At 44.1% G+C, this 23360-nt stretch overlaps 1 protein-coding gene across 3 annotated transcripts in view; it reads right to left on the bottom strand.

Moving 5' to 3' along the window:
• Positions 1–23360, bottom strand: part of HOMER2 (homer scaffold protein 2) — a 97641-nt gene that overhangs the window by 6000 nt on the left and 68281 nt on the right. For all 3 annotated transcript variants that reach the window (XM_055417899.2, XM_055417898.2, XM_055417897.2), the window contains 5 exons: positions 14538–14630; positions 8928–9034; positions 4739–4895; positions 2497–2607; positions 1273–1353 (listed from right to left, as the gene is read on the bottom strand). In XM_055417899.2, the coding sequence (XP_055273874.1) occupies positions 1273–1353; positions 2497–2607; positions 4739–4895; positions 8928–9034; positions 14538–14630 (549 nt within the window). The remainder of the gene's footprint in view (positions 1–1272; positions 1354–2496; positions 2608–4738; positions 4896–8927; positions 9035–14537; positions 14631–23360) is intronic.

The raw sequence follows: 23360 nt of genomic DNA, 5'->3' as shown, positions 1-23360 counted from the left end.
CAACAAGAGAAGCCACTGCAGTGAGGAGCCCATGCACCACAGCAAAGTGTAGCCCCTGCTCATGACAACTAGAGAAAGCCCCAGCACAATAATGAAGAGCCAGTGCAGGCAAAAACAGATACACAAATATTTTTTTTAAAAAAAAGAGACAGAAAAAAGGGTCTGGGAACAAAGCAGGAGCCCACTGAGACCTGTGATAGTCAGTCCCCACAGTGGGCCTGCCTCTCTGGAGGTGTCAAGTGCCCTCCCTCTCCCCGGACATCAGGTGTGTGCCCCTCCTTCCTGCTGTTTACCAGCACAGATCTCATCTTAAAACGATGCCCACAGAGAACGCAGAACTCAGAGTTCTGCCCAAAGCAGCCTGGTGCCAAGCGATGCTTTCATAAAGTGCCTGGCAGAGGAAATCTGCCATCCCAGCCCATGGGGTTTTCAGCCCCAGGCCCAGGGTTGTTGGCAGGGCCCCCTCTGGGTTCCATTCTGGGGGAGAAACAGCATGAATGGGAGAGTGACTTGTCTCCACTGAGACGGCAAGGCCTCCTTGGCCCCAGGCCAGGCGCTGGCCATCCGTGAGGGAGCACTGGCCGTGCCAGACGCAGGGACTGTGGGTCTGCGCACCGTCTGTCCTGTGGTGTTGCCATGGAGACAGTCAAGCTCCCAATGGCGGGACTGCTGTGAGTCCTTACGTGATCATTCTTCACAGCAAACAAGAGCTTCCATCTTTTGGGATAAAATGAGGCCTTCTAAAAATGTGTTACAGGAACCAGTTACTAACACTGAGGCTGTGTGCCTGAACAAAGTGCTCTAGAAGTGAGGAGACCCTCGGAGGTGAGGAAGGACCTGAAAACACTCCTGTGGATCAGAAATCTGAGGCCAGGAAGGGGCGTGCCTGCCCAAGGTCATATCCAAGGTCACTGGCTGGGGCAGTGGAACAGTCCCTGGTGTGAGGCTCTCCCTTAGCTCCCCCTCTGTCCCCTGCTCCTTCCTGGCCCTTCTGTGGGTCTGCAGGGACTTCTGTCGGCAGGAAACAGCCACCTGCACTACAGTTACACACACGACACCTTTGTGTCAGTGGAAAAACAAAAAGGCAGACACAGCTGAGTCTTCCCCTGGGGGCAGAGCAGGCATCCAGCAAGTAGTTACACTGGCTGTTTAGGAATCCGAAGTCACTCTTTTTCACCAAGCGAGGCGAGAATGGGAGAGGCCTTGGAGAAATGGGTAACATGATGGATGTCTTCGCACCTGAGTCAAAGTGCATGTGCTCCCCGCTCTTACCTCTAACTTCTCAGAGACGTATTCACACTCTGACATGAGCTGAGGTATGATTTCACTTTGTTTTCGGAGGTCTATCAACTCCTACAGGGGACAGATGTTTGAAGAAGAATATGAGAGGAAGTCAGATAAAATGTATTCTTGAAAATCCCCAACTTTGTGGTTACAGTCATGGAAGCAGCTTTTGGAACCTGTGTTGTCTGTGTAAATAATGGTGATGATGTTATACCTAATACACATCAGGTAATTCTAAAGGCTGAGTATGTCCCGTGAATTAAAGCATGAAGCCGGCATACCACCATGAAAAGAGAAGTATGATTCCTGTTTTTGTAGGGAAACTGAGGCTGAGAGAGGACTGTTAACTTGCCCACAGTCTCCAGCCTCTGTGGACAGTGAGTCCCCTCCATACGAACCTTCGAGCTGCAAACTTACAAAGATGAGAACGTGCATTCGCATGTCCAGTTGCATAAATTAGTTCACGTGCCTGGTGTACATTGTCACATGCAAGCATCCTCTACACGTGGCTGAGATTTTGTGTACTTTACTACACAGAACTGTACAGAGGACAGAAGTATAGTATCTTTACTTCAAGTCCAGGATGTCCAGAAGCAAGTGTAAAAGCAGTGGTGAGGTAGCTGATACTACTGTACTTTTCATGGTACTAAACTGCAAGATTAAAAATGTTTTATTTTTTGGGTTTGCTTTTTATGTATTATTTGTGTGAAAAGTATGATAAACCTATTACAGCACAGTACTACGTAGCTGACTGTGTTAGTTGGGTACCTAGGCTAACTCTGTTGGACTTACGAAAAAACTGGACTTATGAACACGCTATCAGAATGGGACTCGTTCGTACAGAGGGGAGTCACTGTACTTAGCTGTTCTGTCCCCCCAGGAGATAAATGACTGTGTGACTGGGGGTTCTTGCTGCATTAATTTGACAGCAGAACTCAACTTCTGATGAGGGACCATCTATGAAAGTTTTCAAGAACGTTTGAAAACGTCCAACTCCTCTTGGATCTGAGAGACTGACTATATATAATAAACACAAGGAGGCTGCACAGGGTAATGGTCAGGCCTTTGCTCTGGGCTCTTTGCCTTGGTGTGGCTCCTGGCTCTGTCTCTGTGCTGCTGTCCGGGCAGCTGCCAGGGCCGATCACACGTCCCACGGCTACCTGCCAAGGCCCAGGGGACATGAGCAGCACGGCTCAGAGCTCTGCCACTCACCGTCTCCTTTTCTCGGAGTTCTGATTCTAGCTCCTCAATCCTTCTCTTCAACTGGGTATTCTTCTCCTTCTCTCTGTTGATCTCGCTGCACTGCTCTTCCAGCTCGTCAATCTTTAATAATAAATATCACATGTTAAAGCAGGGGTGCCAGTTTACTTTGGGCTTCTCTGGTGGCTCAGACAGTAAAGAATCCGCCTGCAATGCAGGAGACCTGGGTTTGATCCCTGGGTTGGGAAGATCCCCCAGAGAAGGGAATGGCTACCAACTCCAGTATTCTTCACTGGAGAATTCCATGGACAGAGAAGCCTGGCAGGCTGCAGTCTATGGGGTTTACTTCAATCATTAAACAGGAGGTTGCCACAGCTCTTTTAAAATAAACCCTAAATTAACCACTTATAAATGTTTTCTTGTGGCTACAAATGAACTCTATGGGGCTGCCCCAGGCTGTTTGCTCATACTGGCATACGGAGCCTCACTTAATACCAGAGAAGCCATGGAAGTCACACAACCTGGCTTCAGGATGCTCCAGGATTTTGGTTTTCTCTTGCAGCCATAGGACAGTAGGTCTAGGTTTGCTTTTAAGGATCTGTCACAAGTAGGGGCCAGATGTCCCATGAATCTGTCTGCTTCTCCCCAGAATGATGTTCACGTTATTTTAATCATGCCCTGAATGATTCTGTTGTATCTCCAGAACTGAAGCCAGCAGGGTAGAGAATCGAGCAGCTCTGTGGGACTCAGTGACATTTCCAACGCTTTTAAATCAAGATGACCTTTCCCCACTGATGCACGCAGAAGGGGCCTGGGCTGTGGGCCTCTTTCTGGAGAGATGACAGTTGCTAGCTGACCTGCCACATCCTCAGAGTGCATCTTTCTCTCCGTCCCCAGCTTGACTCCCCGGAAGGGATGTATAGGCCTGACAACCTTGGCACTGCTGTCTGATGCTGGGCAATTTCCAGAGGCCAGAGTGTCAGTACAGAGTGGATGGCAGGAGTGGAACCAAGTAACACAAGAGCGCCAGGTCAATGGGGTCCCCACTAGTGGACAGTGGCAGTCCTCGGGGTGAAGGGCACTGGGCACTTTGAGGACAGTTCTCAGAGATGACTGCAGCAACCCTCAGGATCTGCATCCCCAGCCTTGGGGGCTGTCGGAGGTCCCCCAACATCCACATCCCACCCTGGAAGTCAAGTTCCCAGGGCTTCCCACGCAGCGAGCAAGTTACACAGCAGGCGCTTCCTCCACACTCCCCCGCACGACCCTTTGGTTCTTATACTCAGACGTGAAGCAAGAAAACTCAGCTCTTGGCTTGGAAAAAGAGGGCGATCGATCCCTCTGGCAGGCAGACGAGCCCAGCCCAGGAGGGAAGGTGCAGAGTCAGCACTTGGCCTGTGCCCCTCACCATCAGCACTTTGTGCAAAAAGGACACGAGGCAGTTTCACGTGCCATCTGCACAAAGTGAGACATGGAAGGTGAGCGGTCTCCAGGGGATCCGCTCAGAACAGGGTGGGGCTACCAACGGGGTGAGGGGAGCCAGTCCCCGTCTCAATGTGATGTGGACCCTGAAATCTGCAAAGCAGACCACGGTCACCAACTGTGTGGGGTGAAAGTGCTGACCAGCAAAACAGCATGGCAACCCCGGGACCTCAACCGGGGGCCCCCAAGCCTCCACATCAATTCAGCCCAACATCAGAGTGTGAGGGACTGATTACAGAGAAGGGCATGGGTGAATTCTGAAAAAAGGTCGAGATACTCGGATGTCAAGGTAGGAGGGCGGAGGGCACATGAGGGCAGTGGGCACCCCCTCCCCACCTCACACTTCCTGTCCTCGCTTCCTAACTCACATTTTCAGAAATAGTGGTCTGCACAGAAGCAGGGTTTCTGAGCAATCCTGCCTCACCATTTCCCCGGTCTGTTTTCTTCCCTCACCCTCTGGAAGGTCACTGAACCAACAGAAAATACCAAAAGGAGGCTGCCCACAAAAGGCCCACCCGCAGTGCAGATGGGAGGGTGCTCTTTGAGAGACAAAGCTGCTGTCTCCCATTGATTCCTCTTCCCCCTGGCAACACAAACTATGAGACTTGGTTCAATAGAAAGATTAAGTCACTTCTGTGCGTGGCTACACTCCCTTTACTAAGGCAGGCGGGAGGTAGAGGGAGGGCAGGGAAGGAGTGGAAGGGAGGTCCTGGCTGCCCTGTCTCATGCCTGCCCCCCACTCCCCGTGGGTTAGGGTCTCAGCTGAGCCCACCTTGTTCCGAAGCCGGTCGTTCTCGTCTCGGCACAGGGAGAACTGGCGCTTCCACTGCTCCACGCTGGCCGCTGACTCCTGCAGCGCTGAGGTCAGCCGGGCGTTGCTCTCTCTCAGGGTCTGCAGCTCGATCTCCCACTTCTTCACGTTGGCGGCACTGTGGGGCGGGGGCCAGGCAGTGACCGGGGTGGTGGGTGCCATCCACTCCACTGCCCCGGGGTAGGGGGACCCAGCCACCCCCTCAGCCCAGCCCTGAAGGCCACATCCTCTCCCACCGTGGCCTGGCCACAAGGACCACAGGTCCCACAGGCCTGGCACCTCTCTTTATATATTTGCCCCCCTCATATATTTGCCCCACTAAAGGGGCACTAATATGCCTTTCTGGGTGATTTTTCTCAAGGCATCACTTTAGAAAGGACAGAATTCTCAGAGAAGGAAGAGATGAAATTAAGAATGAACTAGTCATAAAAAAGAATGAAATAATGCCATTGGCAGCAATATGGATGCAACTAGAGAGTCTCATGCTAACTGAAGTCAGTCAGAAAGATAACTATCACATGACATCACTTACATATGGAATCTAAACAATGACACAAATGAACCTATCTCCAAAACAGAAACAGACTCACAGATGTAGATAGCAGACTTGTGATTGCCAGGAGGGAGGGGGCTGGGGGAGAGACGGATTGAGAGTTTGGGGTTAGTAAGATGCAAACTATTACACACAGAATGGATAGACAACAAGGTCCTCCTATATAGCACAGGGAACTCTGGAGAGAAGGGAACCCTTGAAATATATTCAACATCTGGGATAAACCATAATAGAAAAGAATATAAAAAAGAACTATATACATATATGTATAACTGAGTCACTTTGTTGTATGGCAGAAATTAACACACCACTGTAAATCAACTCTAATTCAATTAAAAAAAAACTATGAATGAAGCCACACACTGTGGTAGAGAGCCCTCTGCCTGCTCCCTACTGACTCCTGGCCACAGGAGGGGTCCCTCTTGCCCCATGTCTAGCTCCTTCCTGAAATGAGCCTCAGGGATAAAGGTTCTGGAGTGCTGGGTTGGAGCCTAGGTCCTCTGAGACTCTCATGAAAGCTGTGGATCTTTTCAACAAGCTCCTGACGCCCCACTCTCTGGAGCCCAATGACCCCAAGTTTAAACAGACAGCCTGGATCCAGATCTGACAGCTGAGGACTCGAGGACAGAGGAGACAGGGCTGGGAATCCCCTGAGGGAAGAACTGGGGTTCCAACCACAGTGTGTGTGAGGGAGTCCTGCACAACCCCATGTCTCCTCAGGTCTGAGGGATGCCTCCATGTTATCACCGAACCACAAGGTAATCCCTGATCCTCTGTGATGAGGGAAGTTTCCAAAAACAAACTGCAGTTAGGGTCCCCTCACGCTGCTGTTCCCATTCAACACTTCCCTTTGTTTCCTTGCTCTGGAGCCCAATGTTCACCGCAGTGCTATTTACAATAGCCAGGACATGGAAGTGACCTAAATGTCCACCAGCGGAGGAATGGATAAATACGATGTGATACACACATACAATCGGATACTACTCAGCCATAAAAAGGAACAAAATAGTGCCATTTGCAGGGATGTGGAGGGACCTCGAGTCTGTCATACAGAGTGAAATAAATCAGAAAGAGAAAAACAAATATCTCATAATATCACTTATTCATGGAATCTAGAAAGATGGTAGAGGTGAACTTATTTGCAGAGCAGAAACAAAGTCACAGATGCAGAGAACAAACATATGGACACCAAGTGAAGAGGCTGGGGGCGGGATGGACTGGGAGACTGGGACTGACATATACGCACTGCTATGTATAAAACACATAACAAATGAGAATCTTCTGTATAGCTACTGTGACCTAAATGGGAAGGAAATCTAAAAAGGAAGGGCAGAACTGATTCACTTTGCTGTATAGTAGAAATTACCACAACACTGTAAAGCAATTATGTGCTTAGTCGCTCAGTTGTGTCTTTTTGTGACCCTATGGACTGTGACCCACCAAGCTCCTCTGTCCATGGGGGTTCTCCAGGCAAGAATATTGGAGTGGGTTGCCATTCCCTCCTCCAGGTGATCTTCTCAACCCAGAGATAGAATATGCCAATAAAAATTAATTAAAAAAAAATCAATGCATCAGACTTAGCTACTAAGGAAAAAAAAAGTTTCTGGCTTCTAATCTATACTCCCTGGCTAAGGAAAGTTCTGTATCTAAAGTCTTCTTTAAAAAAATTTTTTTAAGTAAATACAACTGTATTTTAATAATCTGCATTATCTTTCATCCACCTCAAGGTCCTAGGAATGTGACTGGAAAATATGTACTTTTGGTTTCAAACACCACAGACTGAAAACACAGCAAATGCTATCATGTGATTAATTTCAGAGTTAACCAGTGAGAATCTGACCTGATTTAGGGAAATGACTTCACACTCATTCCTGTAATTCACTTGTCCATTAAAATGGAATTTAAAAAAGACATTTATTTTTAGGGGTGAAACGTTTTCAACCAGTCAGTCCACTGTGACTTGAACAACCAAAAACAGTCCTCAGGATTGCCTGATGACTAAGAGAGACTGGTCACAGTTTTGTCCTCTGAAGCACCTGATAAAGCCCACAGTCCAAAGCAGGTGCTGGATCTGTGGATCTCATGTCATTCCTTCTGGAATTCCTAGGTCAGATCACGGGAACTGAGTTCCAGGCACCAGTCAGGCCACTGGGTGGCAGAAGCGGGTGCTAACCCATCGGTTCCAGCTGTGGGGCACAACTGGCTGCCCCTGGGAGGATTCCTGAACGTTCCTGCCTTGAGTATAGGCAGGCAGTGTGGGACAGTGGAGAATCTACCAGCCGTGTGACCTTGGGCAAGGACTGACTGTACCACTTGGGCCTCGGTTTCCTTATCTGTGTAAAATGGAGGGATTAATACGACAGAGCTCTTACACAGGGCAGCTCTGAAGAACGCAGACACAGGGAGGCTGGGGGGAGCCGGCAGAGTTCCCTGCCAGGTGAACAGAATGACCCCAAAGACAGCGACCCAGAGGGTGCTCATGGGGCCAGCTCACACGATGAGGTCCAGCCTGGCTTTGGGAAAGGGGCCACATTCTCGAGGTACGAAAACACAAGCATGGCTACTGTAGTCATTAAAAATTAAAATCTTGCTGATATCATTATGGGGACTGCATTAACTTTATACATCAATTTAAGGGAAATTGATACTTTTTTAAAATATTAAGGCTTCCTACTCCTTTCCAATAGACTTTTTTCTATTTGTTAAATTATTCATGTATGGTCCTCAAAATTATTTGAGTTTTCTTCACAAAGATCCTGTACATTTTATAAGTTTATTCCTATGTATTTTTTGGTTTGTATTATATTTAATAATTCATACTATAAAGGAAGGGCTTCCCAGGTGGCTCTAGTGGTAAAGAACCCCTCTGCCAGTGCAGGAGATGTAAGAGACTTGGGTTTGATCCCTGGGTCAGGGAGGATCCCCTGGAGGAGGAAATGACAACCCACCTCAGTATTCTTGCCAGGAAAATCCTACAGGCAGAGGAGCCTGGCAGACTACAGTCCATGAAGTCACAGTGTTAGACACGACTGAAGAGACTTAGCATATAGGCATTATAAAGGAAATCTCTTCTTCAAATATACAGTCTATGTGATGTTTGCATATAGAAAAGCTACTGATTTTTGTGAGACTTTATATTATTTTAAAGATAGTTTCTTAAGGTTTTTATATGTTTCTCTTGGATGTTCAAGACAGTCTATCATATACAAATAAATGATAAATTTGGCTTCTCAAAAAAGTGAAACACAAGCACAGGGACTCCCCTGGCAGTCCAGTGGTTAGAGCTCCACACTTCCACTGCAGAGGGCCCAGGTTCAGTCCCTGCTTGGGGAACTGAGATCCCACACGCTATGCAGTACAGCTGAAGAAAAAAAAAGCACAGGGTCACATCTCTCTCTCACACACACACACAGATGCTGATGTGGACAGGGAACAGCCACGAAGGCCGCTGGTCTTCCTCTGGCCAGGATACAAGACTGGCTGTTCTGAGCAGGACCCGGTCTCCTCCCCCAAGTTCCTGAAGCACTGCCCAGTGGGAGAGAGTGCAGGGGAGAGCTGACACTGGAGACGACAGCACCTGGATTTGCACATGCTCACCTCTGGGTCAAAGCGATCTTCAGCTTGTCATTCTCAGACTTGAGGTGTGTGTCGGCAGGACCCGCACAAGAGGCCTTCTCATCATCTGTCCCATTGACACTGGATGCCTGAGTGGAAGACGCAGTTACCTTCACACCTTATTACTTGTCCTGACAACGGCAGGAGCTGTGTGTTTATGAGTGTGGGAGACCCAACGCCTCCAACCAGAACGCACAACACAAAGGCTAATGACAAGATTGGCCCTGGAGAGTCCACACGGAGCCCAGAAAGTCTGTGTGGTTTATTCACAAGACAGCATCTGGGGCCATTAGGCAGAAACTTTAAAAATCAGACTTTACAGATAAACCTACAAGTCAGGATACCTTGTCTCCTTAAATAACAGGACAGAAGTCACAGACTAAAAAGGCAGCGGGGGTGCGGATGGTTATAATAAGAAGCAGTGACTGAGTCTGGAGAAGGAATAGCAACACACTCCAGTATTCTTGCCTGGGAAATCCCATGGACAGAGAAGCCTGGCAGGCTACGGTCCATGGGGTCACAAAGGAGTCAGACACGACTTAGCAACCAAATGACAAGAAGAAGCTGAGATAACCTTTTTTATCCTAAGGCTACAGAAAGATCATTAGGGATAAAAAAAAAAAAAACAACCCACCAGGAATCAGATACGGGTGTCTGCTGCCTCCATTACTATTAGCATCGTTATGAATATTCTGTAATGCTTTCTGTAATAAGACATACCACATGGAGGTCAGTCTCATCTGGTCTCAGATAAGGTCTTAGAAAGACCTTACTTAGTCTCCAAGAAGCATAAAGGCAAAGGGAGGAACCATGAAGGGAATGAATTTCTGGCTAAATTTCTGCATCACAAAAAAATGCCATAAACTATATTAGAATGTAAACAATAATGTGGGGGAAATATTTGAAGTGGATATGAAAACCAAAATGCCAATACTTACATTTAAAAGAAACTCTTAGAGTTCTTGGCTCTTAGAGCCACATTCTGAAACATTTGTGGATGAAATGATGTCTGGGATTGGCTTTAAAACAAAGATGGAGGGAGAGGGTGGGGGTAGATGAAATTTGAAGTGAAGTGAAAATCGCCCAGTCATGTCCAACTCTTTGCGATCCTAAGGACTATACAGTCCATGGAAATCTCCAGGCCAGAAAACTGGAGTGGGTAGCCTTTCCCTTCTCCAGGGGATCTTCCCAACGCAGGGATCAAACCCATGTCTCCCGCATGGCAGGTGGATTCTTTACCAGCTGAGCCACAATGATTGCTCATAAATTCCTAATTGTTAAAACTGAACTGATGGGCCCATGGGGTTCAGTTACATAATTTTGCCTAGTATTGTATAGGTTCAAAACCATCCATGCTAAAAAATAAAAATGAACATAAAAAAGGGAAAGGATATGCAATTGACATTTACAGTAGAAGACACACATAGACTCAATAAACAAAAAAATTTAATCTTACTAGTAAAGAAATGCAAAATGAAAAAAAAACCAATAAAATACATTTTTCTTCTGTCGAATCAACAAAGCTCTGTGGGTGAGTGTGTGGGAGGAAAAATTGCTCTCATTCACTCCTGGTGGGAGTCAGAATTGTACATTTCTGCAGGGATGTTTGCAGTATGTGTCAAAAGCTCACAAAACCTCCTACCCTTAGTCCAATACTTCCATTTCAAGAATTTATCCTGCAGTAGATATATAACTGAATCACTCCACTGTAGACCTGAAACTAACACAACATTGTCGTCAACTATACTCTGATGCTGAAACTGAAACTCCAATACTTTGGCTACCTGATACAAAGAACCAACTCATTGGAAAACACCCTGATGCTGGGAAAGATTGAAGGCAGGAGAAGGGGACAACAGAGGATGAGATGGTTGGATGGTATTACTGACGTGATAGACATGAGTTTGAATAGGCTCCGGGAGTTGGTGATGGACAGGGAAGTCTGGTGTGCTGCAGTCCATGGGATCGCAAAGAGTCAGACACAACTGAGCAACTGAACTGAACTGAACTAATACTCCAATATAAAATTAAAAGTTAAAAAAAATTATCCTGCAGAAACCATCAAATGCACAAAAAGTACACAAGAACGGCTTATCACAGTGTTATTTATATTAATGAAAAATGAGAAATAACATAAGTTCAGTTCAGTTCAGTTGCTCAGTCATGTCCGACTCTTTGCGACCCCATGAACCACAGCACACCAGGCCTCCCTGTCCATCACCAACTCCCGGAGTCCACCTAAACCCATGTCCATTCAGTCGGTGATGCTATCCAACCATCTCATCCTCTGTCATCCCCTTTTCCTCCTGCCCTCAATCCTTCCCAGCATTAGGGTCTTTTCCAGTGAGTCAGCTCTTCTCATCAGGTGGCCAAAGTATTGAAGTTTCAGCTTCAACATCAGTCCTGGCAATGAACACCCAGGACTTATCTCCTTTAGAATGGACTGGTTGGATCTCCTTGCAGTCCAAGGGACTCTCAAGAGTCTTCTCCAGCACCACAGTTCAAAAGCATCAATTCTTCGGCGATCAGCTTTCTTCACAGTCCAACTCTCACATCCATACATGACCACTGGAAAAACCACAGCCTTGACTAGACAGACCTTGGTTGGCAAAGTAATGTCTCTGCTTTTTAATATACTATCTAGGTTGGTCATAACTTCCCTTCCAAGGAGTAAGCGTCTTTTAATTTCATGGCTACAATCAGCATCTGCAGTGATTTTGGAGCCCAGAAAAATAAAGTCAGTCACTGTTTCCCCATCTATTTGCCATGAAGCGATGGGACTGGATGCCATGATCTTAGTTTTCTGAATGTTGAGCTTCAAGCCAACTTTTTTACTCTCCTCTTTTACTTTCATCAAGAGGCTCTTTAGACGTCACTGTCCCAAATTATAGGAGTTTAGTGGAATAAGTTGTGATATAAACAAACACTGGAATACTATTTAAACATTAAAATAGTTTTGAAAAATGATATTTGAAAACACGAGGAAATGATTATAACAAACATAAGCTTAAAAAAAAGATGAAAAAGAATAATACAAAAATGTACTGGAAAACTATATTAGTAAGAAATAGTTTAAAACATTAACAAAATATCTTCTATAAGAATATAGGTAATTTTTATTCCCTCCTTTACAGTATGGCATATTTTAAATTTCTGCAATAAATATGTATTGCTTTTACTTTCAGAAAAAACACATTAAAATGTTTTGTCCTTAGGTTGTTTAAAATTTTCAAGTATTTAAAAACAAACAAAAAACAAAAAACAATAAAATTTTCAAGTATTTAGAAAATTTGGCCAAAGTACTCATTCTCTAAGAAATTAAAAAAACCAAGCAACTGTGTGATTTCTAATAAAAAGAAAAACGGACAATGATCTCCATAGCTGGGAAAACATCAGCAAGGGTAAATAAAAACTAAAGCTTAGAAAAGCCATTTATATGTAATTAATATATACCTATATAATAACATTTTCTCTGTACACTTGACTTTTTTAGGTTTAAAATACTTTAGGGGAGAAAATAAACATTAAAGCAAAAACATTATATAAAGAAATTCAGATATTAAAGATATCACTATAACATGACATTTAGAAAAAGATGGTATATTAGAAACTTTGTATTGTAAGTTATCGCTTATATGTAGAATCTAAAGTAATAGTGCAAATGAACCTGTTTACAAAACAGAAGTTGAGTCACAGAGGTGGAAAACACACTTGTGGTTACCAAGGGGAAAAGGGGTGTGGGGGGATAAATTAGGAGATTGGGACTGACATATACACACTAGTATATATAGAAGAAATAGCTAAGAAAGAACCTAATGCAGGAGACCCCAGTTCAATTCCTGGGTCGGTAAGATCCCCTGGAGAAGGGATAGGCTAACCACTCAAGTATTCTTGGGCTTCCCTTGTGGCCCAGCTGGTAAAGAATCCGCCTGCAATGCGGGAGACCTGGGTTCAATCCCTGGGTTGGAAAGATGCCCTGGAGAAGGGAAAGGCTACCCACTCCAGTATTCTGGCCTGGAGAATTCCATGGACTGTATAGTCCATGGGGTCACAAAGATTCAGACACGATTGAGCAACTTTCACAAGAACCTACTGAAGAGCACAGTGAACTCTATTCAGTTCTCTGTAAAGAATCTAACAGTGTGTGTTTGTGTGTATACACAACTAAATCACTTTGCTATACAGCAGAAAGTAACACAACATTGTAAATCAATTATATTCCAATAAAAAATCAATTAAAAGATAGATTTTCCTCTATCTAATGAAATAAAGTTTAGCATTCTAAAAAAAAAGAAACTCCTTAGACTATGGAGCACTTTAAGTGCCCAATTTTAGAGTTCCTCAGATATTACTCAGTTCAGACATTAGTACGCTAAATCAACAGTGTCATTTAGATGATATTACAGATTGTTTATAAAGATCCAGGAAAGTTCCTGTCCACTTGGAGTCTAACACACATTCATTTCCATAAATCCACAGGGACATCTTTTATATGATCCAGGTTCGGCTATGGCTGATGATCAAGCTGAGGGTGTTGACCTTGACACTCAGGATGCCTGTACCTCCTGGTTCTCTTCCAGAAGGCAGGTTCTCATCTTTGCCACAGAATCCATCCTCGGCCATCCCGGCATGGCCATTCTCCATCCCACAGCCTCCTCGCCAGTCTTCCCGCCCTCGGCTGCTCCCTGACTTCCTCACCACCCACATGCAACCATCATGTCAATTCCTGATCAGTGGCCATAAAACACCTCCAGTGTCTTCTCATTATCCAATAATACAAAATTAGGTAAGAAGGGATCCACTAATGAAGAATTCTGGGTCCTTCATGGTCCCTCCAAGTACATCCCTGGTCCTCCCACTGCACTCTTCTGCCCCAGGCCGGGAGACTCCTAGCTTTCACTTACATCATGTTTATTCCTAACCCCAGATGCTTGCTCCTCATGTCTCTCTTGCCCTGTCTCTCTACACATAACTCTGTCACGAGGTCAAGGCTTCTGCCTACTACTGCATACCCCACTCTAGACATCAGGAAGGCAGGTATTTTTATTTCAGGTTAAGATAGGTCCCTTTTAGTCAGTGACCACACTTTTAAGCAGACATGACTCAGTTCCTGGCAAAGCCACATTTTCGTTGACTAAACCAAGCTGTTGAAATACCATCTCCCACCCGACTTTGTTATAATAGGGAAACAGACGGGGAGCCTCTGGCATCGACCAAGTTTTCTCTGTCACGGGCACAGATACCTGCATTGGTCCATGAGCCTGCTTCATGGAGACCTCCCCTCCCAACACAGAAAGAAAACACATCTTCTTGGCACTGGTATTTAAACAGTGACCAGAGAGAATTCCAGATGAGGGACATGCATTAACTCTCATCTTATCAAATGTTTTCCATCCAAAATGTATCACCACATCTTGAAAAATTCAAGTATCATAAAAACATGTCACATCTTTCTCACTGTGAACAGGCTAATAGTTGAAAAAGCCTTCAAAATGCCCTACTGTGAAAATTTGCTCTTTCCTGTCAAAAGTGACAAGGAACAAAGTCCCAATCAATGATCACACTCATTTATTTTACGGGCAAATTACTTACTTGGGAATGATTGCTTGAAGTTTCAATTTTCTCCTGGGATTTGTCTCTGGCTAGTCTGGCAGCTTCTTTCACTTCCTGAAATTTCTCTGCAAACTGAACATGAAGAAGAATTATTAGAGGTTTCCTTAACCTTATACATGGCTGATATTCAGAACCCACCTTTATTATTTTGCATTCATTTGAAGTCAATACATTCTGTAAAAATCCAGGAAAGATATTTTATTTGAGATTTAAAAGAAGTGAATATAAGAAATGCTTTTTCCTGAACAACAACAAAAACCAACAAAAAAGCCCAGGTCAGATCTAAATGAATTTCTAAGATACTGAAGCAAGATTTGATGGCAAAATATTAAACACACACACCTCTAGTTAAGAGTACCTAATACAAATGCAACAAAAGAAATTTAGCACAGAAGGAATCCCCCTAAAACTTTACAATCTCTCATGAAAGATCCAAGAACTCTTACAAGTCAATGGCGTGAATAACAAAAACATCCAAAAAGCTCAGGGGAAGGAACGTTCTAGATTTTAAAAGCCTAAGATGCAAAATGTAACATGTTAGCCTAGGACTAAGTTCTCTTAAAAAAAAAAATTATTTGGCTGTGCCAGGTCTTAGCAGCAGCATGTGGGATCTAGCTCCCTCACCAGGGATTAAACTCAGGCCCCCTTCATTGGTAGCTCAGAGCCTTTAGCCACTGGGCCACCAGGGAAGTCTGAGTCCTCTTTTAAACAGACCAATTATAAGATTTCTGGGCAACAACAAGGGATATGTGAACATGGACTGGATAAGATGACACCAAGGAGTTACTGTTTTATTAGTCTTGTTAGAAGTGCTGCTGATGTTGTGGTTATTGGAAAATGTCATTATTTAGAGATAAATACTGAAGGATTTGGGCTTCTCAGGTGGCGCAGTGGTAAAGAATCCACCTGTCAATGTGGGAGATGTGGATTCGATCTCTGGGTTGGGAAGATCCCCTGGAGAAGGAAACAGCAGTCCACTCCAGTATTCTTGCCTGGGAAATTCCATGGACAGAGGAGCCTGGTGGGCTACAGTCCATGGGGTGGCAAAGGGTTGGACACAACTGAGTGACTGAGCAAGCACATGCACTCTGAAGTATTTAGGCATGAAATGTCTTTATGTCTGTAATTTAAAGTACCTCAGCAACAATAAAAACAGATGAAAGTGAAAGTCACTCAGTTGTGTCTGACTCTTTGTGACTCCATGGACTATACAGTCCATGGAATTCTCTAGGCCAGAATACTTCTCTTCTCCAGGGGATGTTCCAAACCCAGGTCTCCCACATTGCAGGTGGATTCTTTACCAGCTGAGCCACAAGGGAAGCCCAAGAATACTTGAGTGGATAGCCTATCCCTTCTCCAAGGAATCTTCCTGACACAGGAATTGAACTGGGGTCTCTTGAATTGCAGGTGGATGGTTTACCAACTGAGCTACCAGCAAAGCCTGAAAACAGATGAAGAAATGTGGCAAAGTGTTCACTATTACATTTATGTAAAGCACCCATGGGTGTTCATTCTACTATGCTCTCTGCTTAAAGGAATGTTTTAATATTTTCTTAAAATTAAAAATTATTGAAATCCCAGAGCAATCACATCAATCACTGCTTTATTGTCACTGACAAAGCAACTGATTTTAATTAGCAAATATACTGAACAGAGAACTGCCTGTGATAGCTAATGCTGACATCACACAGCAGGAGAGAGCCCAACGTGGTTGCTGGGCAGCAAGAAAAAGCCAGCCAGTGCCAATGCCACAGACAATGCTGTGGCTTTCACCAAGAACTCAATTTCTGGGTATAGGCTGCCCCCTGAGTGTCTCACAAGGTCAACAACAGCAGTCTGCTGTGGGAAACCCTGCCAGATGACAGCTGCTGGTAAACCAAGCACCTGACGGAAACAGAAAAGGTCAGCCTTGCAATGCTGGCTGGCGTTGCTCCTGCAGGCCTGTTAATAAAGCCACTGACACAGGGCTTTATTTAACCAACCCAGAGCTGCCAGAGAAAAATCACATTACCTGTTGCTTAAAAGGTCTGAGGTCCAGAGGGGATGGACAAAGCATCCCCCTTCCTTTTAGGGGCCCCGTAAATAAAAGCATCAAGTCATGAGTTCCCTGATGGCAGGGCCCATGCTTTTCCCCTTTGCACCTTCCCACGAGAACAGGTGGAAAGCAGGTATAAGAAAGTTTGTTAAGAGAATGAATGAGCTCTGGGTTTTAGATTTGCACATTCCCACCCTCTTGGGAAAAAAAACAACATGTCAAAGTACGGCCGAACCTAAGGACCTGGGGAGGTACCATGGTACTGGAGGTACCCACAGGCCAGACTCCCAAAGCAAAGGCATTATTTTTTTACAGATGCTTCTTGCACCTGTCAGGGTCTCTTTCTCTCGGGGTCTTATTTGAAGTTGCCTATAAACTAGATTAGAAATGTCATCGGCAGGGTCATGTTTACTCAGTTGACAAACATGGTCTGAGCACCATTCCGGACTTCAGCAAACAAATATGGGGCCGTGGCCTAAGCTGGGTGCTGGGGTATGAACACTGTAAGCATCAGAGAGCGCGCCAGACTTGGGTAGCAGGACAGAGTGACAAACAAGTCAGTAAATAAAGCCCTGCCAGGTTTTGATAAAACAAGCGGCCTCTGGATGGAGCTTGGGGCTTCCCACCTGACGCTGACTGTCGTGATGACCCTCAGCTCAACTCCTGGAGATTCAGTCCAGAAGGTCCAGTGGTCCCTTCTCTCTTGGTCCCCTGACATTCATCATGCTGGTCCCTCCAGGTGTCCCACAGTTTTGCCTGGGGTGGGCATAACTATCACCCTCTTCCCCTAGACCCTCAGCAGAGCCACATTTACAAGGTAAGGAGCCTAATGGCTTCTTTTATTAAGTTTTACTTATTTTTTGGCCATGCCTTACAAGATGCGGGATCTTGGTTTCCCAACCAGAGATTGAACCTGTACCCCCTGCGTTAGAAATACGGAATCTTAACCACTGAACTGCCAGGGAAGTCCCAGAAATTTAATGACTTTCAATACACATTCTCCTGTTTGTTACCCTCTATTGGACAGGAATTCTTATTCATAGTTTCCTGATAAGAAAATAGAGTCTTAGGTTAATATTTGCTCATGGTCACATGGCTAGGAAATTATAAACCTGAACTTGAGCCTAGATCTGATTTCCACACGATCATCTACACATCCGGTTACTTTCGTGTGCCTACACGAATGCCAGAGACTTGCACAACAGTTGTTAAACATTCATCGATTGGATTTTCCATTTGCAAAGAGAATTGTACTTAAAATAGAATTGTACTCACTTCCTCTTTAAAAGAACATTATAAAAGCTTTAATTCCAAGGCAGGTCATAGGAACCTTTAAGGCAAAGACAAGGCCTGAGGATTAGAAAATCAGATGTTAATGGAGTGAGTGGCCCGGCTGACAGGTCTGTCATTGCTAAAAAATTTGTGACTTGTGCTTTACTGCAATATCTGCTTCATTGCAGTGGTCTGGAACCAAATCCACAGTATGTCCGAGGGATGCCTGTGAACAGTAACAGCCTTGAACATCTCAAAAAGGGCAAAACAGTACATGTATTCTCGCAGTCAGGATGCACAGTCGTACTACGCACTCACAGCCACTCTGAGGTCCTCTCACTACTGTCAATATACAAATGCAGCACAGATGGGTTTTGTAACTGGGCAAGGTCACACTGGGACTGAACACAGGCCATCTGACGCCAGTGCTGGACACTCCAGTGTCCTGTGATTTACCTACTTAACTGCTACCTTAGCTAAGATGCCCAGCTCTAACCCTTATCCTTCTTTCAAATGCAGGCAAATGAACCACTCTGCACCTTGCTTTCTTCATCTGTGAAATACGGGTAATAATAATGCAACCTCCATGGATCCCTGGAGGATGAGAGATGGGGCTTTGCAATGGGCATTCAACAAAAGGCCAGCTTCTCTTGGCCCTGATTTGACTTAAAACCACGAACTTAGGACTCCCCTGGTGGTCCACTGGTTAAGACTCTGTGCTTCCAATGTAGGGGACATGAGTTTGATTCCTGATTGGGGAACTAAGATCCCACATGCCATGAGGGGGGAAAAAAAGCCACAATTTTTAGTAACAGAGCTCCACAAAAGGGTGTATTCATTCATTCAAAAATATTAACTAGCTATCTCTAGGTACACTGAAATACTTAAGAAGGACTTAGTTCCTGTCTTCAAAGGAATTCTGGGTCTGTAGAGGACTTTATATTCAAATGGGTGATAATCAAAATAATTTTTATCAGAAAGTAAGCTGAAATGTCATGAAGTAGGATAAGCCCTACAAAATAAATTTTAGGTAAATAATCACTTATTTATTTTTATTATTATATATTTTTTAAGCTGTGCCATGTGGCATGTAGGATCTTAGCTTCCCGACCAGGGATCGAACCTGTGACCCTTACATTGGGAGAGCAGAGTCTTAACCACTGGACCACCAAGGAAGTCCCTGAATAATCATTTAAAAAGCAGTGGCAGGATGGGCCCTACCATTTATATAAAAATTAGCTATGACAAATGAGGAATCATAAATTAATGAGGAAAATTATTCAAAATATAATTGCGATAATTTTGGTAAACTGACGGGAAATGGATTTAAATCCTTACACAGACCAGTAAAGGGGTAAGTTGTTTTGTATTTTTAAAATCTGGATGCAAACAGAGTTGAACATTCATCAAACTTCTGCTTGAGGGGTGTGAGGGTAATTTTCTAACCCTGGAAGAAATAAAAGAAAAAATCACAAAGTCACAGACTTGCCTGCCTAACAATTTAAAGCTTTTGTATATAAAAAGAAAGAAAGAAACTCAGAAGGGAAACTACAGCCTGGGGAAAGTATCTATCCCTAGACCAGTACAACAGAAAAAGGGCCATTATCTTTAATATAGAAAGAGTTTGTACAAATTGAAAAGGAAAATATGAAAATCCCAAAAGATAAACGGCAAAACACAAATAAAAAAATATAATAAGTAAGCAACTTAAAGAAAAGATCATTCAGCCTTGTTGGAAATGCAAAAGCAAAATAATGGGGCACCATTCTTGGCCTGCTAAATTAGCTAACGCTAAATACAATTATAATACCCTGTGCTGGCAAGGTATTCCTGGCAATGTTGCAACTGTACAGCCCCTTGGAGAAGCAGTTTGGAACTCCTGATCATAAGTGAGAAAAAACATTTATACCCACTGACCTAGTGGTATCACTTTTGGGAAGCTATCTTACAAAAATAATTGAGAGAATGAAAACAAAAAAAGGTCTTCTATACAAAGATGTTAATCCTAGCATTATCTATCATCATGAAACAATGGAAGCAATTCAGGGAGCACTGGGAGAAGGATGGAAGAAGGTTTCCACTCAGAGCCTCAAACTGTTGGGACACAAGTAGTCTCACTGTCCTTTGCTGAAAAAGCTCCTCTCTCCAAGTCTTAAGCTTTCTAATATTTTCCCACTTATTATGAAAAAGCACATATGCTTGTACATTTATTAAGTATAGTTTAGGAAAAATATTTTTTAAAAACGTAGAGTCGCATCATCCAGAGATAAGCACTAACCACGTGAATTTTTTTTTACTTTTTTCTGTCTGTACATATGCAACCACTACACACATATTTAAAAAAACAGAATGATATTGTATTGGGTTGGCCAAAAGATTCGTCTGTGTTTTTCCATAACATCGTAACAGAAAATCCGAACGAACTTTTTGGCCAACATAACACATCAGTTTTTATCGCTACTTTTGCTATTAATATGACACTATTTCCATGCAATTATCTTTTATTATATTATTTGAATTGCTGTACATTATTACCCTGAAGAGTATACTGGAGTTTATTTAACTAATTTCTATAGCTGGATATTTAGGCTGGTGTATTATAAATGATGCCATGAGGAAAATTCTTGTAGCTAATTCTCTGTATGCAGTTACAATTATTTCAGTTCAGTTCAGTTCAGTCGCTCAGTTGTGTCCGACTCTTTGCGACCCCATGAATCACAGCACGCCAGGCCTCCCTGTCCATCACCAACTCCCGGAGTTCACTCAAACTCATGTCCATCGAGTCAGTGATGCCATCCAGCCATCTCATTCTCTGTCGTCCCCTTCTCCTCCCGCCCCCAATCCCTCCCAGCATCAGAGTCTTTTCCAGTGAATCAACTTGTCGCATGAGGTGGCCAAAGTATTGGAGCTTCAGCTTTAGCATCAGTCCTTCCAATGAACACCCAGGATTGATCTCCTTTAGAATGGACTGGTTGGATCTCCTTGCAGTCCAAGGGACTCTCAAGAGTCTTCTCCAACACCACAGTTCAAAAGCATCAATTCTTTGGCGATCAGCTTTCTTCACAGTCCAACTCTCACATCCATACATGACCACAGGAAAAACCATAGCCTTGACTAGACTTAGAATAGATTCCTATAGATAAAACCCATGGATCAAAGGATATTCAAACTATAAAGATTTCTAAATAGATGCCAAATTCTCATGTCTTTACTCATTAGGATCATTTTCTGTGGTTTTAAAATGTGTGGCAGTAATTTTATAATCAAAATCATCATATTATGATAGAAAGTGAAAGATTATTGTTTTATTTCATTTTTGTTTTTTTTTGGCAGCCCTGGCCATTGAAGCCCCTATGGCAGACATTACCTATCTGCTTATTCAAAATCCATTTCTTCTTTTCCTTTAGCTTAAGAGAATCTTGATTTGTCTAGAACAGAAATTTCCTAGATGGTAGAGAATAAGAACTGATCTAAGCTGATCATGGTAACTCATTTCCCTGCCTCTTTTTTTCTCCCTGAAAGTGGGTATGGGAGGGTGGTCCAGGGACCCAAGACTGACATTGGGATCCCAAAAGAAATCTGCCACAGGAGTTTACAGGGACACTGTTGTGGTACCATCCTCCTGCCTCCTCCCTCTTGCTATAAATGCAGATGTGATGGACAGGGCTTGAGAAGCCATTTTATCATCAAAAGGAAAAAGGATAAGCAAAAAAACAAAACACACAGAGTCCTACACCCAAAATCATGGAGCACTGTACTGATGCTGGTAACTGCTTGCCTTAGGACTTCTTTTCTGTATGAAAAGAATAAGCACCGTGATTAGTTCTTTGTTACTTGTAGCCACCAAACATTCTAACTAAAACCTATCAAAAGAATGATCAATATCTTCCACTGAAAGAAAAGTGATCCTTTTAAATCAGAAAGGTATGAGATCAGGAAATGTTCTTACAAAGACACTGCATTAATGAAGTAAGCGTTAAGAATGCAAATTTGAATTAGAGATAACTGAAATGCAAATACCACTTAGGGGGTCAGGGTTTAGCTGGACCAACTACAGAGCGCTAGCAACTCCATCCTGGATCACTGCCCTTTGTGGCAGAATGTGTTCCAGGCAGTGGACAGTAACCCTCAAACCATCCTGGGCTTCATGTAAGAACTCTTGCTGGAGGAGACCGGGTGACCCAGGGAGACAGGCACTCCTCTTTAATGACAGGACATTTTCTCCTGCCTGGGAAAAAATTAGAAGCAACCCTCCCCAGCACTTTGAGGTTTCCAGCCCTATCACTCTGGATATGAGACACTTGGCAGGGGAGGTATCGCTCCCAGCACCCGCCTTTTCCCACCAGGTGCTTCTTCACAGGGAAAAGGCATGCAATCCCCACCAGTCACTTCAGACAGAAGTTCTGGTTAATTATTCTTTCAACAAAGAATAATGGATCAATCACAGCATGAGCAACTCCAACCTGATTACTCCCCTTCGTGGCAGGATGAGATGGAGCCAAAAGTATCAAGGTCAGATGTCAGGTACCATCTAAACTTGGATGACTGGCTCACTCTTACACTTGGTACTCCTTCCTCTGATCTCTTCAGCAGGCTTTCTAGTTGTCAGAACAGGCAAGTCCCTTTCCAACACTCTCCAGCAGGCTGAGGCATTACACCCTTTCCAGTGGGTGAACAGCATTCCAGCTCACCCTTGGGAGTACGCAGCTCCTGTTATTTTGGAAAGCCTGAACAGAAAGTGGAAAGTGTCCCTGTAATACTTTCTGGATTTTGGTGTGAAGTGGTCCTTATAACAGGAGCCATGAAGATTGAGGTATCTATTTTCCTTCTGGAGGAGTAAACAGAGAAGTATGTATGAAGTGTTCTTAAATGCTAACATCCTCAGTGGAGTTCCTTTTTCCAGCCTAGTTAGAGAGTTTGATTACCAATTCCCCTTTCAGGCCTGTGGGTGGCTGCTCTGTGAAGTTGGGAGTAGTCAGCCACAGCTGTCCCCTCAGCAACATGCCTAGGGAACCCGTTGGGCCCAAGTTCCTCTGTGCCTGCTAATTGCCACTTGTCGAGACTGCCAGCCTCACTTCATGGTAATTTATCAGTGTGTGGTTAATCGTTCCCTTCAATGAGAAAGGGGAGAAGCTGATTTGCAACATTCTGAACAAAGGAGGCATCTCAGGGCTTATTTGATAAGTCTTTGTGACAATGGCAGGTCACAGTCACAGAGGGGACTCCAAAGCCGCTGGAGAAGACGGGGTAACCTGGGGTGATAGGGCACTCTTTAATGACACGACATTTTCTTCCATCTGGGAAAAATTAGAAGTGGCCACGTCTGGATGCAGGGACAGCCCAAGGTCTCTTTAGTTCTCAGAGGCACAAAGAATGGAACTTTAACCACTTCTTCTCATTTTTCTTCTGAGTTCTCCCTTCTTTCAATTCTTTTCTTTGAAACGTTCCCCCTTTGTCCTTCCTAGCTACTCTGAGTCCTCCAAAGATTGAAGAAG

Source organism: Moschus berezovskii, chromosome 21 (genome assembly GCF_049115385.1).
Source record: "Moschus berezovskii isolate FMDL1 chromosome 21, NW_MosBer_1.0, whole genome shotgun sequence".
NCBI lineage: Eukaryota > Metazoa > Chordata > Mammalia > Artiodactyla > Moschidae > Moschus > Moschus berezovskii.
The sequence above is the reverse complement of the archived record's forward strand: the minus strand, read 5'-3'. Positions and strand labels throughout refer to the sequence as shown.